Source organism: Ornithodoros turicata, chromosome 7 (genome assembly GCF_037126465.1).
Source record: "Ornithodoros turicata isolate Travis chromosome 7, ASM3712646v1, whole genome shotgun sequence".
NCBI lineage: Eukaryota > Metazoa > Arthropoda > Arachnida > Ixodida > Argasidae > Ornithodoros > Ornithodoros turicata.
In genome coordinates this window covers 54,770,963-54,790,984 of record NC_088207.1, presented here as the reverse complement: position 1 = coordinate 54,790,984, position 20,022 = coordinate 54,770,963, and the positions used below count along the sequence as shown (strand labels likewise).

The 20,022-nt window shown below is 44.7% G+C and overlaps 2 protein-coding genes across 2 annotated transcripts; one reads left to right on the top strand and one right to left on the bottom strand.

Annotated features, from left to right (window-relative positions):
- Positions 1-177: 177 nt before the first annotated feature.
- LOC135401587 (PIH1 domain-containing protein 1-like) lies at positions 178-19,816 on the top strand. The gene is made up of 8 exons (XM_064634089.1): positions 178-327; positions 932-1,084; positions 1,220-1,337; positions 2,219-2,362; positions 2,884-2,980; positions 17,934-18,042; positions 18,264-18,401; positions 19,729-19,816. Exons 1-8 carry the CDS (start codon positions 259-261, stop codon positions 19,765-19,767), a joined length of 867 nt encoding a protein of 288 aa, XP_064490159.1. The 5' UTR covers positions 178-258; the 3' UTR covers positions 19,768-19,816.
- Positions 4,363-10,755, bottom strand: LOC135401589 (uncharacterized). The gene is made up of 3 exons (XM_064634090.1): positions 10,632-10,755; positions 6,102-6,524; positions 4,363-5,277 (listed from the first exon to the last, which is right to left on the bottom strand). Exons 2-3 carry the CDS (start codon positions 6,510-6,512, stop codon positions 5,092-5,094), a joined length of 597 nt encoding a protein of 198 aa, XP_064490160.1. The 5' UTR covers positions 6,513-6,524; positions 10,632-10,755; the 3' UTR covers positions 4,363-5,091.
- Positions 19,817-20,022: the final 206 nt, after the last annotated feature.

Genomic DNA, 20,022 nt, shown 5'->3' with positions numbered 1-20,022 from the left:
CTTGCAACCTTGCGGCAGCAGACCCGAAAGAAAACGAAAGAAAGATGCCCGATCAACTCGATTACAATGACAGCTTAGTTAACCTAGCGTGTCTTTTTTGCAGAGTTTCGCAACTATTACTTTCTGCTATTCGCTCTCATAATGGTAAAATGGTAACATGGTAACTATGGCAACAACATGGACCCCGCCATGTGAGAGTTTTGTATGGTTTGTCGCGTTTGACGCCTTCTCGTGTTTCTTGTTGTAATTCGTGCCAGTATGGGTGACAGTAACTTTCTGGAAGTTCCAGATGATTCTGATGCTCCTTTTGAAAACATGTTCCGTCAGGTAATTGCTGCTGTTGATAGGTTTAATTTTGATCCACCTTCACTTTGCGTTGAAGCGCACCTTCGTTTTCTGCCAACAGTTTTGGGGCCCTTCAGTGTGCTTCAGTAAATGTTATTTGTCAGATTCGTACACTTTCTTCGCTATAAGTCATTCTGTTATATTTTTTTACTCATGTGGTCTTTCCCGGCGCGTCTTGAATTGGAATGAAATGAGTGGGATATGAGTTCACTTGTTATGATTGGTAAATCAGTTGAGTGTGGCATGAGTTGTCCTTTAACTTCCGTCGTCTCGTGAAAAGTAGACAAGTGTAGGTTAAGTGGTAGCAGTTGGAGGTGGGGATGGTGCCAAGCCTCAACCTGTGCCGCCAAAGTGTGGTGGATCACCTCGGAGAAACCGGCAATATACAAATTCATTTTTGTATGTTTCACACAGCATTCGATGTTCATTCTTGTTTCATTTTCTTCGTTTTTTTCTTCTCTCTCTTCTTTCAGGTTGTATCTATGCCTTTCATTTAAAAAATAAATAAATAAATACGGTGGTCCGAATAACTGTTGCAGTTCTGTGCATTTCACCTACTAATTTGTGTGTATTTATTTCCATCTAGGCACGAGCAGAGCTGGACGACCTATTCAAGTCTATGTCTAAAGCTCCAGAAGGAATAAAGTCTAAGACTATAAAGCCAGACCCTGGCTTCTGTGTCAAATTGAAAGACAAGGATGGGAAGAAGATATTCATCAATTTATGCCACACTCCTCATGTGAGTGAAAACTGTTTGCGAAATAGTCAAATTCTATTCTGTCTCACTCTTGTTTTCTATAATATATATATATATATGATTTGTTATTGTTGCCTCGTTTTTATTTGATTTTATTTTTGTTTGTTTGTTTTTCAGCTACCAGAGCCAAAAGGAATTTCAGACGAAGAACTCTTGAAAATTCTAGAATCGGAAGATCCAACATCGTACCGTGTACCTCTGAGTCTTGGTCTGCCTCATGAGGAACTGGACAAGTGTATGTTCATAGGGAGCTCCACAGATTATCCAGACTGAATTTGTATTTAAAAAGCAGAATACTTATAGACACAGCTTACATCACTGTTTCCACTGATAGACACATTTCTTCAATCATATTCAGAAATGCCAAAGAACTGCCTCATACAGTTTCAGGGTGTGGATGAGATTCTAACGAATGGGATGAGGTAGCTTTTTGTTATTTCCAAAGAGGAATGAATTAACTTTTCTGCCAGTGGAAATAGCTCAGAGCAAATTGTGAGGCGTCAGAACAGGAGTATGTGTATTTATATATATATATAAATCTATTCCACTGTCACTTTCATGTTTATGAAAAATTTCTGCAACGATCAAAGCATTACCAAACATTTTTTAAAAAATAATTTTTATACATGTATTTCGTAGCTGCTTTGGTATATTTCCCGCTTCTCGTTAGTGAAACCGCCGTGAGGGAAATTGCTAAGTATGACTTTTGCAGCTATCACTGGACGTGGGGCAGCCTTCTTGAATAATAATAATAATAATAATACCTTTATTAATGTGCCGAAGAACAGCCGAAGCCTTGGTGTTGGCGCACGCAGACAATGCAGTATTTACAAATATATATACACACACACACACATATATATATATATACATACATATACAGATTAGGTGAAACATAATATAACATATTCAGGAAGAGGAACGTAACAGGACGATATTCACACTGATACGTACAGTACAGACAGGACATAGCACTAAAAGGAAAAAAAAACAAAAAAAAAACCATGTGTTACTTAGTGAATGCAAGAGGAGAGTTTTAAAAACGTTTGAATGGGAGTTAAAGTTATCAACAGAGGGGTGATAAACCACATTGTTAATGGCATTGTTTGCCAACAGCTGGTATACCCTGCACAGCTTACGACGTCATCATCAACAGCGCTTTCTTCGACAAGATTCAGCAGAATGATCTCTTCAGGAACTTTGTGATCACCGTAGCTATTGATGGCATCGAAGACAAATATGGAGTTAACCCCAGTGAAGGTATAGTTATTTCTCTGTCTTTGTACTTGGTCTGCATGCTGAGAACCACAGATGGAGTTTACAATCTGCCGGGGCTATGCATGCACTAAATATATGCTCTGGCGTAAGATTGTTTTAATGAGCACAGATTTTTCGTAAAAATACTGCGTAAGCAGTGCAGATGCCAGTTTTGCATGTGTGCTATATGTCCAGGACGACCTTTTGTGTAAGAATGTGCATAACTACTAGCTGGCTAATTGCAAAGAATTATTAATTGGCGGTTTAATAGACCCTGTATGTATTGGAAACATTTGAAAACAAAGTTTTTCTTTGTATGAAAGAGGAACCTTGACACTATTTCATCTGTCTTCATTCATAACGGCTCATTCACACGTGTTTCAAAAAGCACAGTCATTGGTGCACAGTCTGGAAACGCTTCATGGTCTCAGAGTGTGCAGTGCCTCTTCAAGAAACACGTGTGTGAATTCAGCCTAAATGTTGCCCGCAAATCTGTCAATTGTGTCGTGAACTTGCATTTCCAGATGATTATGTTATTTTGAAGAACAAACTCTACTTGGGTGTCATGCCTGAACATGCTGTTCAAGACAGGTCCAGTCCACTCATCTCTGAAGTAGAGGGGTGAGTTTTTCAAGTTTCTCACGTGTAATTGCAGCGCCATTTTCGCCAAACTACGCCATTTTCACCACTCCTGCTTCGTGTTGCTACTAGAAGCAGGCCCCCCCCCCGTCGCATGCCGATGACACGCGCATGCTCTTTAACTTCAACATGGCGTTCGTACAGCCTAGCTTGGCGACTTCGTTGTCACTGTCAAAGCTGAACGGTGAGCAATGTTCAGCAGCATTTGGCAGCGATGTGGAAGCTCCTGATGATGATGGAAGCTCCTCTTCTCGACTGTCAGCACTACTCCAAGGATCAACCACCGCGGAGCGAACATTTGAAGTTCGTTCAGGATGCATTATGCTTTTTCTGCACACTTGTGCGGATGTGTTTGTGGGATTCCACGCCGTTCCAGCGGACAGAGCCTCTGCTGCGCATTCTTTTCTCCGAAATGGGAAACCTCGTAAAAAGATCCTGGGTATTTTTTTTTTTTTTTTTGCGTGCAGAGGGTTATTGAGACAAGTCCGGTGTGGAATTGAAGCGCGTTGACGTACAGCTTTCAGAAAAAAAAGGAAAGGGAGCATAGTGATCGGTGCTGAGACAAAAGCTGCAATGTCCGTGTTGACCCCTGAAGAGAAGCAACAGTTCCAGCTTGTGTTTCAGGGCAAGCAAGATTGGTTTTTAACAACGTCATATACTGTCACGACAGTCCTGGCCGCCGATGATAGCATGTGATAGCGGCAAAAACCTGCTACAAGCAGCATTTTTGTCACTTCCACCACTGGTTTCTCTTATTCTTTTTTTTTTTTAGCTTAAAGGGGAGAGCGAGTGATTTTCTGAGATTATATATTGGTCATGGTATACTGTATCAGCTGATAATGTGCCCATCTACTGGTCTGTTGGATCGAGCCCAGCTGGGCAACTTGGTTGCATAGTTGTCTGGTGATGCAAGACCTTGAGTTATTAATTGATATCATATACTCTGCTCGGTATGTGGTCCCTCTCCTGCAAGAGGGCAATGCAGAGCAAGGTAGGGTCGCGTTACATGCCTCTAAAAAATGCAGAATTTAAAAACTGGGTAACCACATTTTAATCCGCACAGCTTAAACCAACAGTTGATCCGAAACGTAGTGTAACAAATGTTAACATGCTTTCTCGTGGTGCTTACAGCGAACGTGCAAAATATTTCAATTAAATATATTACAGACTCGTTATAGACGGTACTTTTGCTGCTTTGGTGTCACTGTAACTAACTTGTGACTTCCGTTTGGCCGCACGCTGATTGGAGAAAACAACTTGCTGATTACGTGTTATCACGTCTCAATCACCCCTTACCTGCCGAGGTGAGGTGGCAGATGGCATCACGAAAACCAGATACCTCACAGTTGAATGCAGTCCGAAAATCAGCCCCAGACAATCCTTTATTCAGTATTCAGGTATTATCAGGTTAGAGTAGAAATAGTAGTTCTTTGGCTCCGCACCATACCTCTAATGAGCGTATCTAGGCAAAAAAAAAAATGTTCTGCTAGGAATGTATCCGTAAGGAACTTCTTTTAGCACAACTTTGCAACTGCACGAGCTGCAGCCCTAAACTGCGTAATCTCCTAGCTTGTGCGAAATGCACTGTCGAGGCTGACGCTAAAGATTTTTCTTATATTACAATCCTTGCACAATTTCTCTACAAACACACACTCGACAAAATATGTTAGTAATAAAGACATAGTTAACAGCGTAAGATGTTAATGTGGACACGTGACATCCACAAAAGGTAACAGAACATTGAGCAGGAATGTATTGCTAGGTATGACTTGACTATAAACTTTTTTTTTTACGATGTGATAATTATGACAACATGATTATGAATGTAGCTGCTATAAATCTGCCTGAAAACACATATATTGTGTTACATTGATTATTTTTTAACGAAAAGAAGGGAGGCGACTGCACTCCGTGAGCAGTGCTCAATAAACTACCGCTGAGGAGTGATCTATATCACGTTTAACTTTTCTCTCTCTTCACCTCTTAGTGCACAAGATGCACTTTTCTGCATCCTTTGGTAACAAACGACGTTGATTAGCGGCCATGCGTTTCGACGGGACCTTTTTTTTTTTCGGTCGCCCTTTCGAGCACGTTTAGAAGCAGCCTTTAGAACATGTGAGGAAATCGTTGTGGAATTGCACCGTGGTGTTGAGCACTTCGATCCACTTGACATCAACATTATGCATGAGCCCATTGGGGAACGGTGGCAGCTTGCAGGAGTCCAGGACAAAGTAGTCTATGCGGTGGTGCTGGAATCCCTTCATGGAGTCCGACAGTACCTGCCATCATTGAAGTAGTAGTAATTTATTTAACAATCACTCGAATGGAAGCAGAGACAAAAAGCTACGATTTGAGCAGCTTGGAAAAGCCCGACCTCAAATAAACGTTTGGCACACAGCAACAGATGTAGCGGTCATGGGTAGGTTACTCACAAAAGGTAACTAAGTTATAGTTAGCCTGCCAAAAATAGTAACTGAGTTGCAGATACTCTTTTTTTAAATGTAACTCGTCTCACAGCTGCTAGCAACGCCCTCTAAAGAAACGAAAAAAATAGGCGGAATAAATGTATCTCTCAAAAACTTTGTTGCACTGTCCTAGCATACACCATGTTATAACCAGAAGATTTTTCCCCCCTAAGGTCACAATGGGAGTTAATCTAAGGTGTTCCTGGCTCAGTATGACATGACAGAGCTAGAAGAATTCCCGATTTGGAAAAACGGCAGGGTATTTGTAGCCTGAACAAAACGATTCTAAGTAACTGATGTGTGGAAAATATTGCTATATATGTACCTGAGTAACGTAGTTCTAGTTACCTTAACCAAAATCACTAACTACTTACAGTTACGAGTTACTTTTGCAGAAGAGCAACTAGATGCTGTAGCTAGTTACTAGCACTGGGACTAGTTACTGCAAAAAGTAGCTAGTTACAAGGTACTTGTAATTTATCTGCTACCCAGGACAGTGACAGATCATACATAATATAGAAAAATGGAGAGATCTGTCACCAGTGAGGACCGTATCTATCATCACATTTTTTTTACTATGGGAAGGGGACTGCGACCTTACGCTTGACCCACTTCTTTCTCTACACACGGAACTTTACCTTTTGATTGCGAATATTCCTGCACAGCGCGACGGTCTCTATCTCGTCCGCCGCCTTTCCGGGCACCTCGACGCAAGTGCACGGGTGGATGTCCTCCCTCCGAGGACACGCCCACCGAGGGTCCTTGTCCGAAAGGACGGCGGGAACTTCCGCCCTGGATTCTGTCTCGGGAGGGCTAGAAGGCGCACTTGTCGTCGTGAAGCCTTCTGTCTCTTGACGAGCCCCGCCAGTGACTGGATCGGGCACGATTGTTGCGGAGATGTCTTCCTCACTGTAGATGTCGGAGATGTCATGCGGAGGTACCTCGGGGTGGGCCACAACGGCATGGCGAGCAGTGATGGTGGCTGTCCTGGCCCAGCACGTGCTTAGGCCAAGCAGGAATGCCAGGGTTGCCAACTGAGTGGAGACCATCTTAAGGGTGTTCTGAAAATGTGCAAAGGGAATGCGCTATTTACAATACACTACATACAAAGTGTTTGTTTTTAGCTGTACCAAATTTTCAAAACAAGAAGTATTGAATTAGGACATTTCAATTTTGTCGCTAGCTTACCCGGTTTGGTGACCATTAGGAATAAGGTTGCTATGCAAAGAGGCGACTAATTAATGGGTATTTTCATTAACTTTTTAATTAGATGCTTTCAGTGCAACGTGAGATAGCAGAATTGGAGGCAGTCATTATTTAAAGAGACTGTTTCTTTAAAATCCTGAAATGCGCGCGCACATTGAGATATCGATTGCAAAGCTCCAAAACATGTCTGAGCCACGAGGACAGTAGTTTCCATTCCACGTCAGAACGATGAAACTTACTGGAGCAGACGCTACTCTGCCGCCCAGATCATAGCCTCCTATATACTCATAGGAGGCTATGGCCAGATAAACCACTTTGAGGCCGTACGCCAAGGTCGAATCTTTTCTTGCGCTTCTGATGTGCGTGATTTTGGTTCATTTACATAGTAAAATTTGGCAATGGATATCTCAGTGTGAGTGTGCATTTCATGATTTTAAAGAGAGGGTTGCTTTAAATAGTGACTACTACCTCCAATTCTGCTATCGCATATTTCCCTGAGAGCGTCTAACTAAAACGATAATTAAAATACAGTCAACCTTCGTTTTATGAACGTTTCATCTGTGAATTCCCTCGCTTTATGTAACAAAAAAAAAAAAAAAAAGAAATCTTAGCTATGTAGTTGCGCAATGCTTGGCGCCTGACAACATTATTTTTTGTGTACCTTTATTTGTGGTCATCGCTTCAAGTCATGCAGATGTGCTGGCAACGTTGGTCGCTTCCCTTTCCACGTTACTCCCCCTCGCCTCGCATTGTTTTCGCGTTGATATACGATATCTAGATCAATGTGCGGGCGGCACTCCATCGCGTGGTAAACCCTCGTGCAATAATCTGAGATAACTTTCATTCTTCGAACCCGCTTGCAGACGACATGCCAGGCGCGTTTGTCGTCTGCGCGGCAACCGCTTCTGACCAATGACAAAGCCGTTTTTGACGTTTGGCGGAATCCGACACAGTCGTCCGCGTAACACAATCGCCCTTGCAGGGTATGATCATGATGTCATGTTTACAGCAGGTGAAGGGACGTCTTGCAACAGTCGTGCGCAAGAAGCCATTCTAATGTGAAAACCGCATTTCCTTACTTTTTTTTTTTTTTTCATTCGAGCAAATCTCCCGCTGTCTCTTCTAGTGTGAAATAAATAGCGTTATAAATACAAGAATCGTAACATCCGGTGACACTATTTTATCCTCAGGGCAGTCATAAAAATGCGAGGAATTTCCCCCCACTTGGAAATCTCCTGCGAGTCCGGAAATGCATTGAATTCACACGCATGGATGGGAGACCGGATACCCGTAGTCGTCTGCTAGGAAATTAATGCGGACGACCACGTGACTAAGAGCACGCGCAGATTTAAAGACCACGCAGTTAGATTGGAAGGTGGTGGGTTCGAATTGTACCGCCGTTGAAGGTCAACAAACTAGGCACCCCTCCCTGGTCTCTAGCAGAGGGTTTCGTTTTCTTGTTTGTGAACACGACCCCAGCAGCACAATGTACTGAAAGTCGAGTGCAATAGGGGTGGACGGTATGTGTCTTATCGATGTTCCTTAGTTTCACGAGTCTGTTCAAGGCCTTCCACCTACCCGTCCACCCCTATTGCACCCGACTTTCAGTACATTTTGCTGCTTGGGGAGGCTTTGTGTTGATAGGGGATCTCTGCGTGCTCAAACCTATGCCGAATTTTCTTTCTGGCATATACTTCGGTACAATAAAAAAAGACGGGAAAAATATTTGCTCAGAAACCAGTTGTTACCAGCACTCGACACGGTTCATAGGTAGCTTCTGGTTTTCTTATACGGTGTTGTCCCAGGACAGACACCAGGAGACACGTACAGTCTCCCATGTCTGTAACGACGCTCATCCTGCTGTGTGTTTCCTTTTCAAGGACACGAAAATGTACATTTTTTGGAGGTTACAACCGTTTGTGAGATTTGAGAGTTTGCAAACTCTGCGATGCGCAACTGATCCGTCAGTTTGCGAACTCCTGGGAGTTCGGAATTATTTTCAACGAGGAGAGCTCTTGATTTCGCTCATCACGATCATCAGATGGCCATTCTTTTCGTGTTTCTGGAACCCAGGACTGGCGTTCACTCGATGGTTTCGGACACATTATAGTACACTGATGGACAAAAGTTTACGGAACACGCGTGCATTTTCGGAGCTCTTGTGTATTTCCTCCCAGGAGCGTACAGCACTCATGTCTCTCATTCATGGCCTCAATCACCGATACACTCGTAGCGATTGCCCCTTTAAAAAAAATAAATAAAAACTCGTTCAAGGATTGACTGTGGACTTGACGCCGAGTGACCTCCCTTCATTTGCTGGCCTTACGCCTCGACACTCTCTCATTCAAAGAAACCAGAAAGATAATGTCTAATGTACTGGTTTGTAGGCCCACAAGCCGCGACAGTCACCACCCATACATGATGAGCTGCGCAGGAGGCCTCTGTTTCATAACCTTCATTCGTTCACATCCCCACTCGCTTTCACTATATTTGTGCTTTTCGTATTTCCATTTCTCTGCGGCACCCGGGAACCCCTTTATAGGCTACCTGATTGGCGCAACTACAAAATTTATTACGTAACCCTCTGTTGACGACACGTGCAGTGACGTAGAGTAGCAAGCCAGCCCTAGATTGGCTAACATCTCTATAAGCCCATAATGAAGAAGTGACGTATCCGAGGGCCTATAAGATCAGACAGCCAGCGATGGTCACTAACTACTTCTACAGTAGTTTAACTATAACTACTTCGCGATAGAGTAGTTTAACTAGTTGTTCAACTACTTTTCAGGGGAGGTAGTTAAAACTACTTCGTTAACTACTGCAATGTATTTTAACTACATCTATAACTACTTAACGTTGTCCATCAACACCAATCCCGTTCTATGGTGTTCTTGGACACCTAAATATGAGCCACAAGCAACGATAAAAGTGAAGATTTAGTACGCATGCACGGCACAATCGCTCTGTACCTCCGTTCTCATCAAACAGGTAGCTCAAGGTAAAAGTCGGAAGCACAATCGTACTGTAAAGCTTGCGGCAAAATCGGAACTAGCTGGCGCCGGCAGTAACCTAACTACTGTAGTTAACTACCCGAAATAGTAGCTTAACTAGTGGTTGCCACTACATTTTTGCAAGTAGTTGATAACTACTTTTTAACTACAATCAGGTAGTTTAACTACCGGCCATCACTGCAGACAGCGATGCAGAAGGATTTGTGACATGCTGCCATCTCTTGTCCTCGCGTATCGCTAGAATAGATCGGAAGGTAATGATGGAAAATATTGGTTTAGTTTCCCCTCTAATAGACTGAGAACACCGATGTTCGTTGCTGCCTTCCCATCAATAGTAACACTTGGTATGGCATAAACGCGGGCACGCTTCATCTTGATCAAGATGGAGCAACGTCATGTTTCTATCAAAGTATTGTTAATACTGCCGCGTCTGTCAGACTTAGAATTGGTGTGAAACCCGATCTTTGTCCCCCACACCGGTCGTGTCCCCGAATTTCCTTGTCAAATGACCCCAAAAGGTTGCGGGTGTGCCGGTAACTTGATGACAAGGTACTTCCAGGGTGTCCTGAACCTTTAGTGAATTCCTCAAGTGGACAAAATTAACGGACAGACCACCGCTCATGACCATAGAGTTGTCTCGTAAAGTCACAAACTATCACTTTACAGCTTACTATAGATTGCAATATCATAAAAACATTTAGCTTCCTTCGACGACGTACTTTCACCTGATACGCAGCAACTGTCCCTGTAGAACACTGAAAGCTGCACCGTTCTTCGGTGCACGCATGTTTGGTGCGAGATTGATTAAAAGGCATTGTACAACCGACAGCTCGGGGTAACACATGAAAAAAGTAGCATAAGGTTCTCCTTCCCGAGTCCCATTGGGACCTCGCAGGAGCTCTAGTCTGAAATACACTCAGCAGCACAAGAAATACTATCCCAAGTGCTTACCAGCTTCACGAGTCCAAAGGTATTCCCGCAATGCACACCAACTCTGCTCGTGCTGCCGCACACAAAATGCGATCAACCTGTTTCCTCCTCTCTTCTTGGCTACCTGTGTCGGTCGGGATGACTCTCCGGAAGCTCCGCAAACAGGTTTCCTTTCACCGTGCATAAATACCACGCCCCCATACCGCGTACAGGAGCGATGACGTCAGCCAGCCGGTGTGACGCGTCTCAGGTTCAGGTTCAGGTCGTGCTTAATCCCCTTTGAGGCGGGGCAGTTTCCTGTCGGAATCACAAGCACTGAAGACTTGAAAAGGAAAGAGAAAAAAGGAATTTGAGAAAAAAAACGAAGCAAAACGATGATGGAACTTCGGTTTCCGATGCACTATTTTGAGGCGCGCAGTGTACGCGTTGTCTGTCTTTCCCAGTTCGCCAGATGGCGCTTGGCCCGTTCGACGACCTCGGCGATGTCGCTGGCGTTTGCTTCTTTCGTTAGACCGAGGGCTGCAGCGATGTCTTCTCCGTTGGGGCGAGTGGTCTTCGTGGCTGGGCACCTGAAGAGAACATGTTCTATGTTCTCATCTTCTTCATGGCACAGGATGCATGTTGCTTCGATGTTATTAAATAGCTGTGACAGTCTCAAACGAGTAAGGAGGGCTCCCGTCCTGGCTTGAAACAGCAGGCCGCTCTGGCGATCTCCTCGGTAGAAGTTGAAAGGGGCCGGTTGTTCTTTGTGTTGGTTGTACAGGGCTAGGCTTTGCTTTTTGGTGGTCCGCTGTCTCCATCTGTCAATCTTTATTTTCTGCATTTCTTTATCTGTCCGCTTGTTCCACTCCATTGCAGTCGTCGCCTTTTGCCGGCTCGTCCCCTTGCTGTAAATTGAGTCGATCCTACTGATGCGTTTGATCCATTCGGTCTTGATTCCTCGGTACCTAATATGTTGGAATAGTTTCTTTATGTGTCTCTCTTTTGGTAGGTGGATTAGTCGACCCAGGTACCGTGTTTTTGATCTTGCTTCTCGATGTTCGTAGCTTGACCAACCTATTTCTCCTTCAATTGCTGCGTTGGCTGTCGCTAAGTTCCCTCCTAGGGTCCATCTTCCTATTTCTCTCTGCTGCCGTTCAAGAGTTTTCATTGTGGTGTTGCTGTAACACAGAACTTCGTTAGCGTACGTAGCTGCCGGTACCGCCACGGTCTTCCAGAGGATTTTCCCCACGTTATACGGGTTGTACGAGTGCCGGGCAAGGTGCCATACGTGGCCTTTCCTTTTGTTCGTGTTAGCCAGGATTGATTTTTCGTGGGTTTCCAAATAATTTGGTTTGTTCTCAAGGAGTACGCCAAGGTACCTGTACTGGTTTGTATGATCAACTTGAAAGTTTTGGAGCCAAAAGACATCGTCATTTTTACGCCTTCCACCGATTTTCATCCACTGTGTCTTCGCTCGGCTGAATCTCATTCCGTTCGGTTCGGCTAATGTGGTACATATGTTGAGCATGCTTTGCAAGTCCTGTGCTGTCTTCGCTAGGAGGAGGATGTCATCCGCGAATGCGAGTGTTGATATGTACGTTGTCGTTGTTTCGCCTTTGGTGTCTTGTGTGGTTATGGTGATGCCCTTTTTGCTGCCTTCAAGTTCTTTCAGCATTTCGTCGAGGAATAAGTTGAAGAGCGTGGGGGAAAGCGGGCATCCCTGTTTGAGTCCGACCAGTTGTTTGACCTCTTGTGATTTAATGTCTTCCAGGTGATACGTGGTGGTGCAGTTTGCGTACATGTTTTCTATTAAGGACACCAGGTCCTCTGGGAGTCCCATGTTTCGTAGTTTTCCCCAAAGTACTTTATGTGGTACGGCGTCGTAAGCTTGTTCTAGATCGAGGAAAGCTAGATATAATTCTTCTCCTGTCTTTTGTGCCATTTCTATCAGTTGAGTAACGATGAAAAGGTTATCACTGCCCCTTCTGTCGCGTCGGAAGCCGTTTTGGGACTGGGCTAGCTTACTATCGCAGCATTTTGCTATCCTCTCGTTGATGATGGCCGCGAATAGTTTGGAAACGTTGCTTTGTAACGTGATTGGTCTAAAAGATTTTAGGTCGTCCCGGGGTTTCCCTTGCCCTTTGTAGAGTAGCCTTACTGTGCTGTGTTTCCATGATTTTGGTACCCGTTTCGTTTGTAGTATAAAATTGAGCATTCTTCGCAGGGCTTCTTTTGAGAATGGTTCCAGTGCTTTCAAGAATTCGTTTGGTATCTCGTCCGGGCCTGTCGCCTTCCCCCTCATTAACTTGTTTAGATGTCTCGCCAGTTCAGCTTCGCTTATTTCCTCTACCCTGGCGTCACTTTGTTGGTGAGCTGGATGAGCTGTTTGATCGTGTTGTGGGCTGATTCGCTCTTGCATGTCTTCTTGTTGTTGTTGGAAGTACTGGGTCATGTATTGCTCCTGTTCTTCTTTTTTGTTTATTTTTCTCCCCTCGATGTTGTCGCAGAGTACGATTTCTGGTTTTGTTGGCAGTCGCTGATTGTTCATATCTTCTATATATTTCCAAAATTTTTGGCCGTTTTTTCGCCCTCCGTTCATGATGTCTATCTCTATCCCTCTGTAATACTGATCCAACTTCCCCGCTACCAATCGCTTTGTCTTCTCTTGTTGTTTTTCGTAGGCTTCTTTTTCAGCCTCGCAATCCGTCTTGCTCTTTCTCGCTCTCCTCCATTCTCTGCATAGCCTCTTCCTTTCCCGAGTGGAATCCAGCACCTCTTTGTCGCACCAGGGTCTTGCTTTGCCTTTTGATGCGCCACTACTTGTTTTTCCAACAGTTGTTCTCGCCGATTCTTCGAGTTTCTGGATGAACGCTTCGTAGTTTGGGGGCATGGATGTTGCTAGTGCTTCTTCAAGTTTGTTAGCAAATTTCTCTATATTGTCTTGATTATTAGTTTTCCACCTTGGCGTCCGCTTTCGCATTAGGTGCTTGCGCCGGGTCTTTGTTTGAGAAGTCGTAATCAGTATTTTGATTCGGTTGTGATCGCTGTTGCAGCTGAAATTTTTTTCCTCGTCAATGTTAATGCTGTGTATCGTAAATGGGGCTTGTTTCCATCGTGGGCAGGCTAGAGCGTAGTCGATGCACGTTTCCTGTATTCCTCTACTCCATGTTATTTGGCCTGTGCAATTGTCGTGTAGGTTCAATATGTCTAGGTTTAGTTGTTTCACGATCGCTCTCAGGTGTTGTGATCTGTTTTCTTTCCCGTCGAGTTCTCCTATGTGGCAATTAAAATCTCCAAGCAGCATTATTGGTAGTTCCGGGTGTGATTGTTTCATCTGGGCGATGTCTTGCGTTATGCAGTGGCTGATTTGCTGGTTCCATTCTGGTGCCTCGTTTGCTGTGGCCATATAGACAACTCCGACACGAACTACTTGTTTACGGAATACTCTGAATGTTGCCCACATATGTTCGACGCATTTGTCTACTGATACCAGTTCTACATCTTCCTTATTAAACATCATTCCTATTCCTCCGCCTTTCTTCTCCGCTTTTTGCCTATTTACGCCAATCCAATCCCATTTTCCTTCTAGGAGCGGTTTCTCCTGGTCTCTTAGGTGCGTCTCTGTGATGGCGTAGATTCCTATATTTTCTTCTTTAGCGTTCAGTTGCAGTTCAGTCCATTTGAGTATGCTTCCCCCTTGGATGTTTAACGTTGCGATCCCTAATTGACTAGCCGTGTTGCGGTGCCGGTTACCCCTTCCCTGTCGATGTTGCCTTAGTATCTTTTGGGTCGGTTTCGGTAGGGGTTCCACCCGTATGTCCGTGGGTGCCACTGTCTGAAGCGCCTGGTCGGTTCGTAGTAGAACGTTCTTTCCTCTTGGCGGTTGCAGTTGTAGGGGTATGGCCTCGCTGTCGCTCTGTTGTAGGGCCTCATTTCTAAAAAAGCATATATCTCCTCTGCTAGTTGTGCTGCTATTATTTCGCTTCCTTCTGGTGAGAAGTGTATGTCGACAATACCCGACGCTACAGCAGTTTTCAGTAGGTGGTAACTGTTTAGGTACATCATCCGTGGGGTTTGGCTGCACGCTCTTTGTATTTCTCTGTTCACGTGTCTTGTTTTACTTTGCACTTCTTGTCCTCTCTCTTTGGTGAAAGGGATGGAACAGATCCCTAGTTTATGACCCGGATGGTCTTCGAGCCAATGCTTCGCTTTAGTTATAATTGTTGTGGCGATCTGGTCTGGTTCCAGTCCATTTAAAATGTCATTGAGGCCCGCCATGATTATGATCAGGTTGTTGTCCTGTTGGGCAAGCTGCAAGTCGGCCAAATCACTGAAGATTTCCTCCGCCTTTGCTCCAGGTTTTCCATATATGCTCACCCGTCTATCCCTAGCTACTTCATTTATGAGGGGTGTTTTGACTCTATTTAAGTTAGAATCACCTATGAGTATTACCCGCTTTTCCAGGTAAGCGTCCGGGCAGTTCGCCAGAGGTGCGCGAGCTTGCTGCCTTCTGTTTGTTGGGCTTCCTCCGGGGTCGCCTTGACCTCGATTTTCTTTTGGCCTCGTTTTCGCGGCTTCCTGACCTTGTGTGGGTGTTCGGTCTTCCCCAGTAGTGGCTTCGCCATTTTGGGCATCCTCCTGGTTCTCCGTATTGGGCGTGTTTTTTGACGACATCTCAAGTGTGGCTATGCTGCTTTCAAGAGTGTCGTGTACGATTTCTTCTGCGTTCTTGATCGCGGTGCGGAGAGTATTATTTTCATGCTCCATGCTTTCCAGACGTACTGTCAGCTGTTCTATTGTCGCCTGTTGTTCCGCGTTTTGTGTGGTGAGAAATTCAACTTTTCCTTCCAGCCGTTTGATGTTTGTTTCTGCCTTCTGCACATTCTCGCTTTGCTGTTCTAGCGTTGTCTCTAGTTGTTCAAACTTTTTGCACACCTGACACGCGAAATCGTCATTTGACAGCCGAGCATCCTCGTAGGTTTTGAATGGTGTTTCCTCAACATACATCCATCTGAGACATTTGTCGCACTGTATCATGCCGTCGTTCTGGTTCTTCTTTTTGGATTTCGGCATTGTTCCGGGGTTCTGTGCTATCGGTTAGGACGTAAAATCAAAACGAACTGACCTTTTAAGATGCGCGCGCTCCGGTCCGCTCTTGCGCTCCTTGCACTTGCGCTCCAGCTCCTGTCGTCTCGTTAGATTAGAAGATTAGAGGCTCTGTGGAAGATCCCCTTGGTGGGTTTTATCTGCATTCTGCACGTATATGTGGAGATGGACTGCGATGAGACTTGACTATTGACTTGATTATTGAGACTATTGAGACTTCGTGTTGTGTGTCTCCCATGGATTGAGAAGTTACCCGTCAAAAAGAACTCGCTACAAGTTAAGTTACCGTGTGGAAAATGTAACTAAGTTAATAACGAAGTTCTTCGGCCTGAAATGTAACTCGCAGTTACTGAGTTACTTTAAAAAAAAGAACGAGTTACTTCCAAGTTACTTCGGACACAAAATAGCTGCAAAATAGCAAAATGCAAATACGCTTTGCATCATACTCCCTGTGGGCGCACAATGGATCAGCTTCATTTCAATTGCAGCTGTTCTTACTTCTGAATAAAATACTGTCATTGATTGAATATCACGCTTTATGGCAAAAAATGCCATGAAGGAACCGGAGAGAAAGCAAGAAAATATGTGGATGTGAGTGAAAAGAGAGTTAAAAAGTAACTTGGAACTTAACTTAAGTTACTTTGGCAAAGTTAAATGAAAAAGGAACGAGTTCCTCTGAAAGTTACCACGGCGCAAAAGTACCGAGTTAAGTTACAAGTTACCAAAAAAAGGAACTTACAGTAACGAAAAAGGTAGTTAAAAGGAAGGCTGTAAAAAGGAAGTTACAGTAACGAGTTACCTCGAACTCTGGTCTCTCCCTTCTTGTTCCCTATATAGTTATACACAATTTACATTTACATACATTATGCACAATTTTTTCTTATCCTTTTTTTTTTTCTTTTTCATTTTTCATTACAATGACAAGTCATGGCCTGGATCCCGCGTTGTTGAGTTGGGATGTAGCTCCCTACTTGCACTAATGGATTTCAAACAAATAATGAGCACGGAGAAAAATGAATAATGTATATGCAGTTGAAAGAGCGTTGCATACGGAATCGAAAGATGTAAGATGTGTGTATAATGTAAAAACCCCGAGACTAGGGAACACGAAGGGACAGACACAACACGAAGTCTCAATGGTTTTTGAGACTTCGTGTTGTGTCTGTCCCTTCGTGTTCCCTAGTCTCGGGGTTTTTACTTTATGCATCATCTTCACCAGCTCGCTTGCTCCCTAGCCATTTTTTCATCGTCAGGATGTGTGTGAACATGTACATGCGCAAGAACCTTTTTTGTGTCGGTTTGTATCAGCGCTTCATGGAGCACAGAAGAAGCGGCGTTGCTAAGCCTAAAGTCACCATCTTGTTAGAGGCATGTGAAGGTAGTTAGGTTCGTCCAGGTTTTTTGTGACTGTTTCATCTACTAGTTGTTCAAAGGCAGGCAAAGGAGGGCAGACTTGGCAGCGATACGAAAAGAAAAAAAGTGAACGTCGTGCGGAACATGGAAATGAAGGAGAAACGACTGCAGACGGTGCCATGGAAGCCGGCATGAGCACGGAGAAATGGTACCATTGCCGGTCCATGGGAAACACATAATACCCCTGCTACACGTGCGCTCTTCAATGATCATTGAAACGAATCGTCATTGAACACGCGCGTGGCGCCATCGGTGTTACGTGTCAACCTTTCAGGGAACATTGGATCCAATGCTTTTTGCGAAGTTGACACGTTACAGGCTTGGTGGCGCCACGCCCGTGTTCAATGACAATTGAATTCAATGATCATTGGAAACTGCCGGTGTGGCAGGGGGATAAGAAACGTTGAACATAGAAGTAAAATGCGAGCGAGCTGGTGTATACGTGGCGTTGGCAACATGTCCGTGAGCTTGGGGGAAGGACAAGACACCGAAAAAATAACAGCACAAGATGTGTTTTGTCGTTTGTCCTTCCCTCAAGCTCAGGGACAAGTTGCCAACATCACGAAAGAATACGAATTTATTCGAATCAAGTCTGCGCAGTTTTTGAGGAAGATATTTGGTGCACGTGTTTCTGTCAGCCGAGGTACCTTTGTCGAAAGCGTTTCGGATTTTGATTTTCAATTGAAATAAAAATACGTTAACAAGGCCCCTGTTCAGTAGTGGGTAGTGGGTCAATGTAGAGAGATGTGATCATTCTGTTCGGAGAACCCAGGAAAGAATTGCTGGTGGAAGTATAACCTCTTTTTTTTTTTTTTTTTTCAGCACTGTGACTGAGGCGACTGGCGGCGGGAAGTTCAACGTTCACCTGACCAGGCACACTCTGCCAGGGCAGCCGGATACACTGGTGGCCAGGATTTCGCTTCCTGGCGTGGTACTTTGAAACTTTCTGCTTAAGTAATTGCTACTAACTGTCTCGAGGAAATGTACGTCGCAGAAATTGAATTTCTCTTTCTTCCGCGGACATCTACACGAAAAAGAGACAGAGAGCTCGAATGCTCCAAAGATGATGACAGTTCTGTCTCACAATACTAACGTTGCCAGAAAGACGCGCAGTTCACGTTGTTTATGATCGATATTGTTATCGATCCTTAGAAGTCGGCAAATGAGGTGCTCTTGGATGTTGGAGAGGATCGCATTGTGCTCAAGGCTGAGAGACATTCCTTCGACATCTTCGTTCCCTGTCTCCTAAACCAGGACGATTCCCAAGCAGAATTCAACGTAAGGCATCACGTAAGTTCCGCTTGCTCTGATGTTTTTTTTTTTTTGTTGTCGTTGAGATACGAGATACACCCGCAGGAAGTTAGTATATAGCACTGTAGTCATGTAGACCGCGATATGCGCTATATAAGTGGGTCATTCTTTCGCGCAGCTTTTCCCTTTCCCTTCGTGCACCTAGAGTCACTAAATAGGGAGCAGAGTAGGGACATTGAACCACGCCGGCGAGCGAGCCCGCCATCTTGTGTCTTGCGTGACTGCGTCTCCTAGCAACCGGACGCCAACTTCGCCCTTCGCCGCTCGAGAAGAGCGCCCAGTCGAGCCAGCTCGCAATCGAGGGAACCGGTTTTGGATGGAGGGGACTCAACATGGACGGCGCGTTTTTGGAAGGAGAAACCACGTGACACGATCGGCCCAATCGCGAACACCGAACGACGGCTCCGGCGCAGAAAAGGAATGCGATACTGTACCCATATTTAGTGACTCTACGTGCCTCGCTCTCAAATAAGGTACCATACCAACTGCACGTGAGGTACTTTGCTTCATATATCGCGTGGCCGCGACATTTCTTCTTTTTTTTTTTTCCGAGATCGCGCCCTCATTGGTCCCTAGGCAGTGACGTTTTCTCGTGTTTCCAGAGAGGGAATTCAGGCACACTCTCAACATCCGGCGTCTGCTCTTGTCACGTATTCTGTCCAATATCAGTGAAACTACGTCACTCTTTCGCGTGGCGTTTTCGATACCGTGTTAAGGGTCAGAATTCGTCTGCTACGGCAATTCGCCGTTCTGCGCATCAAGGACCCGCAAATGATTGCAGCTCACCTGAAACCTGCGGGCCTAAATATTTAGACGAAAAAGTGTAAGGCGCTTTCTAGAAAATCAGTTTTGAGACCGTTTTGCGCTGTATTTCCAAGTTTTCCCATTTAGTACTCGGGGACGTTCAATCAATACTTGCAGACGACAGTGGTTCGTCTGCGCTGAAAGCACGTTCGAGATTGGCTACGGCCGTCGAAAACACTATCCTGATTGGCTGACTCTTAATTGTTGCGTCACGTCGACGAGTAAGCAGGCTTTCTGGACTAGGTGGTATTGTCAGTGGTCGACGTGGTCGAGGAGGAATAAAATGACACTGTAGTTTCAAAATTGACCGTCCCTTTGTATAGATTGGTCGCCTATTTGAAAGGCAGAAAGCTACCATTGGCTGTGGCGATTCGTTTCCATATTTTGAATTTCTAGTCCTAGGCAGCGGAAGAAACGTACTTTTTCGCAGCGTTCATAAAGCCGACGTTATATTTTCGATAACTTTTGAGGGAAACCTCACTGACCGTGATCACTTTTGCAGGTATTGACTGTGATGATGCCAATAAAGAGTTCAGGGTGAAGGCCTTCAAGTTACACCGAGGAAAAACCAATAAAGGCAATAAGTTATAGACCTTTGTTTTGCCACGTGTGTTTCAGTATCTGCTATAGAATAGGACAGTTGCTCTGTTGGTATAAGTGTGATGTTAGTTGGTTGGGGTGGCCGGTCAAAACGACCTTCACTGAAGGTTGGGACGAGGCGTGACACGACCAGGAATTGCTACGCGGAGGAGGTGAACCTGGGCCAAGCGAACTCCAATCCTTGCGGAGATATACA